The following is a 10,456-nucleotide window of genomic DNA, read 5'->3' as shown; positions in this document are numbered from 1 at the left end:
GGAATTTGGGGTGAAAAAACTGAAAATTTGGGGGGAAAAATTGAGAATTTGGGGGGAAAAATTCCGGGAATTGGGGGGGTGAAAAAGAGGAATTTGGGAGGGAAAAAATGGGAATTTGGAGGGAAAAATTGGAATTTTGGGGGGAAAAATGGGAATTTTGGGGGGAAAAAAATTGGGAATTTTGGGGGGGAAAAATTGGAATTTGGAGGGGAAAAAATTGGAAATTTTGGAGGGGAAAAAAATTAGGAACTTTTTGGAGGGGAAAAAATTGGAATTTCGGGGGGAAAAAATGGGAATTGGGGGGGGTGAAAAAAAGAGGAATTTGGGAGGGAAAAATGGGGAATTTTGAGGGGGAAATTGGAATTTTGGGGGAAAAAATGGGAATTGGGGTGGTGAAAAAAGAGGAATTTGGGGGGGGGAAAAATGGGAATTTTGGGGGGAAAAATTGGAATTTGGAGGGGGAAAAATTGGAATTTGGGAGGGGAAAATTGGAATTTTGGAGGGGGAAAGCAGAACTGGGGGCGGAGGGTGGGAAATTCCCGCTTGGATCGGGGCTGGAATTTCCAGGAGGGGGGACGGGAATGGTTCAAATTCCAGCCTGGCAGGAGGGGAGGGAGGGAGATCCAGGAAAATTCCATGAGGGAGAAGCTTGGAATGTGCCCAGGGAAGTTTGGAATGTGCCCAGGGCTGGAATTGCCCCGAAGGGATCGGGGAGGAGGAGGAGGAGGAGGAGGGGGGAAGGGAATTTTCCACCTTTGGAATCATCCCTGGGGCTGCTCATCCGAAAAATGGGGAAAATGGGGGGAAATGGGGGAAAATGGGGAAATGAGGGAAAAATGGGGGAAAAAATGGGGGAAAAATGGGGGAAAATGGGGGGAAATGAGGGGGAAATGGGGGGAAATGGGGAAAAATGGGGGGAAAAATGGGGGGGAAATGGGGGGAAATGGGGGGGGAAATGGGGGGGAAAATGGGGGAAAAAAATGGGGGGGGAAAATGGGGGAAAAAAGGGGGAAAAATGGGGGAAAATGGGGGGAAATGAGGGGGAAATGGGGGAAATGGGGAAAAATGGGGGAAAAATGGGGGGGAATGGGGGGAATGGGGGGGGAAATGGGGGGGAAATGGGGGGAAAAATGGGGAGTAGAAGAATGGGGGGAAATGGGGGGGGAATGGGGGGAAAATGGGGGGAAAATGGGGGAAAATGGGGGAAAAATGGAGGGGGAAATGGGGGAAAATGGGGGGAAATGGGTGGGAATGGGAGGGAAAATGGGGGAAAAATGGGGGGAAATGGGGGAAAATGGGGGGGAAATGGGGAAATGGGGGGGAAATGAGGGGGAGAATGGGGGAAAAATGGGGGAACAATGGGGGAAAATGGGGGGGGAAATGAGGGGGGAAATGGGGGAAAATGGGGGAAATGGGGGGGAAATGGGGGGAAATGGGGGAAAATGGGGGAATGGGGGGGGAAATGGGGGGAAAATGGGGGGGAAATGGGGATGGAGCCGGGGCCTAAAGGGGGAAACTCCTGGGTCTGTCCTGGGTCCATCCCAAATCCTGGATTCATTCCTGGGTCCATCCCAAATCTTTCCTGAGCCTCTGGGTCCATCCCAAATTCCTGGGTCCATCCCAAATCCTGGATTCATTCCTGGGTCCCATCCCAATCCCTGGGTCCATCCCAGATCCTGGGTCCATCCCAAATCCTCCCTGCGCCTCTGGGTCCATCCTAAACCCCTGGGTCCATCCCAAATCCATCCCAAATCCTGGTCCATCTCAAATTCCTGGGTCCATCCAAAATCCTGGATTCATCCCAAATCCTGGATCCATCCCAGACCCCTGGGTCCATCCTAAATCCCTGGGTCCATCCCAAATCCATCCCAAATTCCTGGGTCCATCCCAGATCCTTGGATTCATCCCAGATTCCTGGGTCCATCCCAAACCCCTGGGTCCATCCCAAATCCTGGATTCATTCCTGGGTCCATCCAAATCTTGGGTCCATCCTAAATCCTGGGTCCATCCCAAATTCCTGGGACCATCCCAAATCCTGGGACCATCCCAAATCCCTGGGTCCATCCCAAATCCTGGATTCATCCAAATCCTGGGTCCATCCTAAATTGTGGGTCCATCCTAAATTCTGGGTCCATCCCAGATCCCTGGGTCCATCCTAAATCCTCCCAGATCCCTGGATCCATCCCAAATCCCTGGATCCATCCCAAACCCCTGGCTCCATCCCAGACCCCTGTGATTCCCTGGATCCATCCCAGATCCCTGGGTCCATCCCAAATCCCTGGATCCATCCCAAATCCCTGGCTCCATCCCAGACCCCTGTGATTCCCTGGATCCATCCCAAATCCCTGGATCCATCCCAAATCCCTGCTCCATCCCAGACCCCTGTGATTCCCTGGCTCCATCCCAAATCCCTGGATCCATCCCAGATCCTGGCTCCATCCCAGACCCCTGTGATTCCCTGGCTCCATCCCTGCTGTCCATTCCCACCCCTCTCCCTCCTCTTCCTTCCCCCCCTCTCCCATTCCCAGCCCCATTCCCAGTTCCAGCTTCTGGCCAGGACCAATCCCACAGAAATCTGGGATCCTGCCCTGGCTCCCTCCTCCCTGCCCGCATTCCCACATTCCCCCCATTCCCGCATTCCACATTCCCCCATTCCCGCATTCCCACATTCCCACATTCCCGCATTCCCACATTCCCACATTCCCCCATTCCCCCATTCCCACATTCCCCCATTCCCGCATTCCCACATTCCCGCATTCCCACATTCCCCCATTCCCACATTCCCGCATTCCCACATTCCCGCATTCCCACATTCCCACATTCCCGCATTCCCACATTCCCACATTCCCCCATTCCCCCATTCCCACATTCCCCCATTCCCGCATTCCCACATTCCCCGCATTCCCACATTCCCCCATTCCCACATTCCCGCATTCCCACATTCCAATCCCTTCCCTCCTCCTCCTCCTCCCTCTCCCTCTCCCATTCCCAGCTCCATTCCCAGTTCCTGCCTTTCGGGAATTCCCCATTTCCCATTCCACATTTCCCATTCCCACCCTCCTCAAACTCTGGGATTTCACTGAAATCTGGGATCCCACACAAATCCTCTCTCCCTCCCTCGTTCCCTCCTCCCTCCCCACATTCCCATTCCCACATTCCCACATTCCAATCCCTTCCCTCCTCCTCCTCCCGGTGCCATTCCCAGCCCCATTCCCAGCCCCATTCCCGGCTCCATTCCCAGTTCCCGGCTTTTGGGAATGCCCCAGTTCCCATTTCCCATTCCCACCCTGCTCAAACTCTGGGATTTCAGTGAAATCCGGGATCCCACGCCTGCCCCGAGCCGTTCCCACATTCCCACATTCCCACATTCCAACTCCTCTCCCTTCCTCTCCCATTCCCTGTTCCCATTCCCAGTTCCTGCCTTTCGGGAATTCCTCATTCCCCATTCCAATCCCACTAAAACCTGGGATCCCACACAAATCCTCTCTCCCTCCCTCATTCCCTCCTCCCTGCCCACATTCCCACATTCCCACATTCCCACATTCCAATTCCTCTCCCTTCCCTTCCCGTCCCTCCTCCTCCTTCCTTCCTCTCCCATTCCCAGCCCCATTCCCAGTTCCCGGCTTTTGGGAATTCCCCAGTTCCCATTTCCCATTTCCCACCCTGCTCAAACTCTGGGATTTCACTGAAATCTGGGATCCCACACAAATCTGGGCTCCCTTCCTCTGTCCCTCCTCCCTCCCCACATTCCCATTCCCATTCCCACATTCCAATTCCTCTCCCTCCTCCTCCCTTCCTCTCCCATTCCCAGCCCCATTCCCGGAGCATTTCCCGGCTCCATTCCCAGTTCCTGCCTTTCGGGAATTCCCCATTTCCCATTCCCACCCCGCTCAAACTCTGGGATTTCACTGAAATCCGGGATCCCACGCCTGCCCCGAGCCGTTCCCACATTCCCACATTCCCACATTCCCACATTCCCACATTCCTCTCCCTCCTCCTCCTCCCTGTTCCCATTCCCGGCTCCGTTCCCGTTCCTGCCTTTCGGGAATTCCTCATTCCCCATTCCAATCCCACTAAAACCTGGGATCCCACACAAATCCTCTCTCCCTCCCTCTGTTCCTCCTCCCTTCCCACATTCCCTCTCCTCCTCCCGCTCCTCCCGGTGCCATTCCCAGCCCCATTCCCGGCTCCATTCCCAGCCCCATTCCCAGCCCCATTCCCGGCTCCATTCCCAGCCCCATTCCCAGCCCCATTCCCGGCTCCATTCCCAGTTCCCGGCTTTTGGTAATTCCCCAGTTCCCATTTCCCATTCCCACCCTGCTCAAACTCTGGGATTTCACTGAAATCTGGGATCCCACACAAATCTGGGCTCTGTCCCTCCTCCCTCCCCACATTCCCATTCCCACATTCCAATTCCTCTCCCTCTCCCTCCTCCCTCCCTTCCTCTCCCATTCCCAGCCCCATTCCCGGAGCATTTCCCGGCTCCGTTCCCAGTTCCTGCCTTTCGGGAATTCCTCATTTCCCATTCCAGTCCTTTTAAAACTCTGGGATTTCACTGAAATCCGGGATCCCACGCCTGCCCCGAGCCGTTCCCACATTCCCACATTCCCACATTCCTCTCCCTCCTCCTCCTCCCTGTTCCCATTCCCGGCTCCGTTCCCGTTCCTGCCTTTCGGGAATTCCTCATTCCCCATTCCAATCCCACTAAAACCTGGGATCCCACACAAATCCTCTCTCCCTCTCTCGTTCCCTCCTCCCTTCCCACATTCCCTCTCCTCCTCCCGCTCCTCCCGGTGCCGTTCCTGAGCTGGATTTTCCCTGGATTCCAGGAATCTGCTCTTCCTGGAAGCTCAGCGGCTGCGTGCGCCCGGCCAGCGCCGCCCTGCGCCCCGCGGGGATCCCGCGCTGCTTCCCGGGAATCCCGATCCAGGGATCCGCGGGATTCCTGCCGCAAGGTACGGCCCCAAAAATCCCCTAAAACCACCCCAAAAATCCCCCTAAAACCGACCCTAAAAAATCCCCCACGAAAAGCAACTCGGAGAAACAAAAAAAAAACACAAAAAAAAAAAAGATTTCAGGAATTCCCGGCTGGAATGAGGGAGGAGGGAAAAGCGGGAGAGGTTTTTGGCCACTCCTCCCCTCGGGGTGGGATTTAGGGATTTAGGGATTTGGGAGGAGCCGGAGATTCCCGGAGCGCCTCCGGGATTTGGGGATTTGGGGCTGCTGGAATTGTCGGGCTCGGGAGCAGAGCGAGCGGAGAGCGGGATGAGGCTGCAGGAGATTCCTAAAGGTCGGTGCCAGGCGGGGTTTGGGGTTTTTTTGGGGTTTTTGGGATTTTTGGGATTTGGGATTTGCCTCTGGAACAGGCAGAGATGGAATTTAGGGGATCCTGGAATTCCCTTTTTCCATGGGAGTTGGGTCAGAGCCAGGTGGGGTCGGGATGAGGCTCTGGGATCATCCCAAGGGTCGCTCCCAGGGATTTTTGGGGTTTTTGGGATTCGGGATTTGCCTCTGGAACAGGCAGAGATGGAATTTAGGGGATCCTGGAATTCCCTTTTTCCATGGGAGTTGGGTCAGAGCCAGGTGGGATCGAAACACAGACCCGGGATCATCCCAAACATTGGTCCCAGGGATTTTTGGGATTTTTGGGGTTTTTGGGATTCGGGATTTGCCCCTGGATAACCAGAGATGGAATTTAGGGCTCCTGGAATGGGATTTAGGGCTCCTGGAATTTCCCTTTTCCATGGGAAAAAGCCCTTGGGGTCAGATAAGATCTGGGTGGGATCGGGATGAGGCTGCAGGAGATTCCTATGGGTTGGTCCCAGGTGGTTTTGGGGTTTTTTGGGGTTTTTGGGATTTGGGATTTGCCTCTGGAATAACCAGAGATGGAATTTAGGGGCTCCTGGAATGGGATTTAGGGCTCCTGGAATTCCCTTTTTCCATGGGAAAAAGCCCTTGGGGTTGGGTCAGAGCCAGGTGGGATCGAAACACAGACCCGGGACCATCCCAAAGATTGGTCCCAGGGATTTTTGGGATTTTTGGGGTTTTTGGGATATTTGGGATTTGCCTCTGGAACAGGCAGAGATGGAATTTAGGGACCCTGGAATTGGATTTAGGGCTCCTGGAATTCCCTTTTTCCATGGGAGTTGGGTCAGAGCCAGGTGGGGTCAGGACACAGACCCGGGACCATCCCAAACATTGGTCCCAGGGATTTTTGGGATTTTTGGGATTTTTGGGATTTGGGATTTGCCTCTGGATAACCAGAGATGGAATTTAGGGCTCCTGGAATTTCCCTTTTCCATGGGAAAAAGCCCTTGGGGTCGGATAAGATCTGGGTGGGATCGGGATGAGGCTGCAGGAGATTCCTAAAGGTCGGTGCCAGGGGGGTTTTGGGGTTTTTTGGGGTTTTTGGGATTTGGGATTTGCCTCAGGAATAGCCAGAGATGGAATTTAGGGCTCCTGGAATGGGATTTAGGGCTCCTGGAATTCCCTTTTTTTATGGGAAAAACCCCCTTGGGGTCAGATCTGATCCAGGTGGGGTCGGGATGAGGCTCTGGGATCACCCCAAACGTTGGTCCCAGGGATTTTTGGGGATTTTTGGGATTTTTTTGGGGTTTTTGGGATTTGGGATTTGCCCCTGGAATAACCAGAGATGGAATTTTGGAATTTTCCATGGGAAAAACCCCTTGGAGCTGGGTCAGAGCTTTGTGGGGTCGGGACGAGGCTCCAGGAGATTCCCAAGGGATTTTTTGGGGGCATTTTTGGGATTTTTGGGATTTACCCCTGGATAACCAGAGATGGAATTTAGGGCTCCTGGAATGGGATTTAGGGATCCTGGAATTCCCTTTTTTTTTATGGGAAAAACCCCTTGGGGTCAGATCCCATCCAGGTGGGGTCGGGATGAGGCCCTGGGATCATCCCAAGGGTTGGTCCCAGGGATTTTTGGGATTTTTGGGGTTTTTGGGATTTTTTTGGGATTTTTGGGATTTGGGATTTGCCCCTGAGGGGGAAATTTGGGAATTTTGGGATTCTGGAATTCCCTGTCCTGGGATGGAGGAGTCAGATGTGGCTCCAGAGGGGAAATTTGGGAATTTTGGAGGAGGATTTGGGAATCCTAAAGGGGAATTTAGGGATCCTGGAGAGGAGAAATTTGGGAATTCTGGAGGGGAATTCAGGGATATTTAGGGAGAATTTTGGGTGGGAATTTAGGGATAATTCTGGAGGGGAATTCAGGGATATTTGGGATAATCCTGAAGGGGAATTTAGGGATAATTTTGGAGGGAAATTTGGGGATATTTAGGGATAATTCTGAAGGGAGTTTTAGGGATATTTAGGGATCATTCTGAAGGGGGTTTTAGGGATATTTAGGATAATTCTGAAGGGGAAATTTGGGATATTTAGGATAATTCTGAAGGGGAATTTAGGGATAATTTTGGAGGGAAATTTGGGATATTTAGGGATAATTCTGAAGGGGGTTTTAGGGATATTTAGGATAATTTTGGAGGGGAATTTGGGGATATTTAGGGATAATTCTGGAGGAGGATCTGGGGATCCTGGAGGAAGAATTTGGGAATTCTGGAGGGGAATTTAGGGATAATTTTAGAGGGGAATTTGGGGATATTTAGGATAATTCTGAAGGGGAATTTGGGGATATTTAGGGATAATTCTGAAGGGGGATTTAGGGATAATTTTGGAGGGGAATTCAGGGATATTCAGGGATCATTTTGAGGGGAATTCAGGGATATTTAGGGATCATTTTGGAGGGGGTTTTAGGGATATTTAGGGATCATTTTGAAGGGGAATTCAGGGATATTCAGGGATAATTCTGAAAGGGGTTTTAGGGATATTCAGGGATCATTTTGAAGGGGAATTTGGGATATTTAGGGATCATTTTGAAGGGGAATTCAGGGATAATTTTGGAGGGAATTTGGGGATATTCAGGGATCATTTTGGAGGGGGTTTTAGGGATATTCAGGGATCATTCTGAAGGAGGATTTGGGGATATTTAGGGATAATTTTGGAAGGGAATTCAGGGATATTCAGGGATCATTATGGAGGGGAATTTAGGGATATTTAGGGATCATTTTGGAGGGGAATTCAGGGATATTTAGGGATCATTCTGAAGGGGAGTTTGGGATATTTAGGGATCATTTTGGAGGGGAATTCAGGGATATTTAGGATCATTTTGGAGGGGAATTTGGGATATTTAGGGATCATTCTGAAGGGGGTTTTAGGGATATTTAGGGATCATTTTGAAGGAGAATTTGGGGATATTTAGGGATCATTCTGAAGGGGAATTCAGGGATATTCAGGGATCATTTTGGAGGGGAATTTGGGATATTTAGGATAATTCTGAAGGGGAATTTAGGGATAATTTTGGAGGGAATTTGGGGATATTCAGGGATCATTTTGGAGGGGGTTTTAGGGATATTTAGGGATCATTCTGAAGGGGAATTCAGGGATATTTAGGATCATTCTGAAGGGGGTTTTAGGGATATTTAGGGATCATTTTGAAGGAGAATTTGGGGATATTTAGGGATCATTCTGAAGGGGAATTTGGGATATTTAGGGATCATTTTGAGGGGAATTCAGGGATATTTAGGGATAATTCTGAAGGGGAATTTAGGGATAATTTTGGAGGGAATTTGGGGATATTCAGGGATCATTTTGGAGGGGGTTTTAGGGATATTCAGGGATCATTTTGAAGGAGGATTTGGGGATATTTAGGGATAATTTAAGGGAAATTTGGGTATATTCAGGGATCATTCTGAAGGAGGATTTGAAGCTCCTGGAGGGCAAATTTGGCAATTCTGGAATTCCCAAGCCAGGAAAAAAAAAAAACCCCAACCCTTTAAAAAAATCCCAAATTTTTCCCCGGGATTCTCCCTGGAATATCCGGAATTTCCAGGCCTGGCCTCCCCCCCCAGCCCGGCCCAACATTCCCAACATTCCCCAGGAGTGGGAACGGCTCCTCCCGACCTTTCCCAGGCTTTTCCCAGGAATTTGGGAATTTTCCAAAGCTCCCCCTCAGGAGGGTTTGGGAATGTTTGGGAAACTCCCAGGGAGATTTTCCCCTCCCGGCCAAAAATTCCAGCTGGGCCGGAAAAGTTTGGAAATCTCATTCCCAGCTGCTCCAGGGGGAATTTTCCATCCCAAAATTCCGAGTGTTCCCACGGCAGGAAGGGAGGAGGGAGGAGGGAGGAGGGAGGGAGGAGGGGATTTGGGATCCGGGGAAGGGGAGGAGGGGATTTGGGATCGGGGAGGGAAATTTGGGATTCAGGGGGATTTGGGATCAGAAATTTGGGATTGGGGAGGGGATTTGGGATGGGGGAATTTGGAATCAGAGTTTGGGATTGGGGAGGGGATTTGGGATTCAGGGGGATTTGGGATCAGAAATTTGGGATGGGGGAATTTGGGATGCAGGGGGAGGGAATTTGGGATCAAGGAGGGGGGGAAATTTGGGATCAGGGGAATTTGGGATTGGGGAGGGGATTTGGGAGGAGGGGATTTGGGATCAGAAATTTGGGATGGGGGGAATTTGGGATTGGGGAGGGGATTTGGGATCGGAGTTTGGGATCGGGGAGGGAAATTTGGGATGGGGAAATTTGGGATCAGAGTTTGGAATTGGGGAGGGGATTTGGGATTCAGGGGGATTTGGGCTCAGAAATTTGGGATGGGGGAATTTGGGATGCAGGGGGAGGGAATTTGGGATCAAGGAGGGGATTTGGGACAGGGAAATTTGGGCTCAGAAATTTGGGATGGGGGTAATTTGGGATCAGAGTTTGGGATTGGGGAGGGGATTTTGGGATGGGGGAATTTGGGATCAGAAATTTGGGATCAGGGGAATTTGGGATCAGAAATTTGGGATTGGGGAGGGGATTTGGGATTGGGGAGGGGATTTGGGATCGGAGTTTGGGATCGGGGAGGGAAATTTGGGATTCAGGGGGATTTGGGCTCAGAAATTTGGGATGGGGGAATTTGGGATCAGAGTTTGGGATCGGGGTTTGGGATTGGGGGAAATTTGGGATCAAGGACGGGGGGGGGGAATTTGGGATCAAGGGAATTTGGGATTGGGGAGGGGATTTGGGATCAGAGTTTGGGATGGGGGAATTTGGGATTGGGGAGGGGATTTGGGATCAGAAATTTGGGATTGGAGGAATTTGGGATTGGGGAGGGGATTTAGGAGGAGGGAATTTGGGATGGGGGGGAGGAAATTTGGGATCAGGGGAATTTGAGACAGGGGGAATTTGGGATGAGGGGAGGAAATTTGGGATTTGGGCTGGAGATTTGTGCTCAGAAATTTGGGATTGGGGGAATTTGGGATGGGGGGGGAAATTTGGGATCAGAGTTTGGGATTGGGGAGGGGATTTGGGAGGAGGGAATTTGGGATTGGGGGAATTTGGGAGGGAGGCGGGGGAAATTTGGGATCAGGGGAATTGGGGATCGGGGGAAATTT

At 51.4% G+C, this 10,456-nt stretch overlaps 1 protein-coding gene across 1 annotated transcript in view; it reads left to right on the top strand.

The window, feature by feature from the left end:
• Positions 1-4,714: 4,714 nt before the first annotated feature.
• Positions 4,715-10,456, top strand: part of LOC139587219 (zinc finger protein Eos-like) — a gene marked incomplete at both ends in the record, with an annotated part of 28,631 nt that continues 22,889 nt past the window's right edge. The window contains 1 exon segment of the mRNA XM_071421276.1: positions 4,715-4,955. Coding sequence (XP_071277377.1) covers positions 4,715-4,955 — 241 coding nt within the window.

The sequence above is a fragment of the Agelaius tricolor genome, unplaced genomic scaffold (assembly GCF_023055355.1).
Source record: "Agelaius tricolor isolate 1412-34295 unplaced genomic scaffold, bAgeTri1.0.p SCAF_204, whole genome shotgun sequence".
In the NCBI taxonomy this organism is placed as follows: Eukaryota; Metazoa; Chordata; class Aves; order Passeriformes; family Icteridae; genus Agelaius; species Agelaius tricolor.
This window is presented reverse-complemented; position numbering and strand designations above follow the sequence as displayed.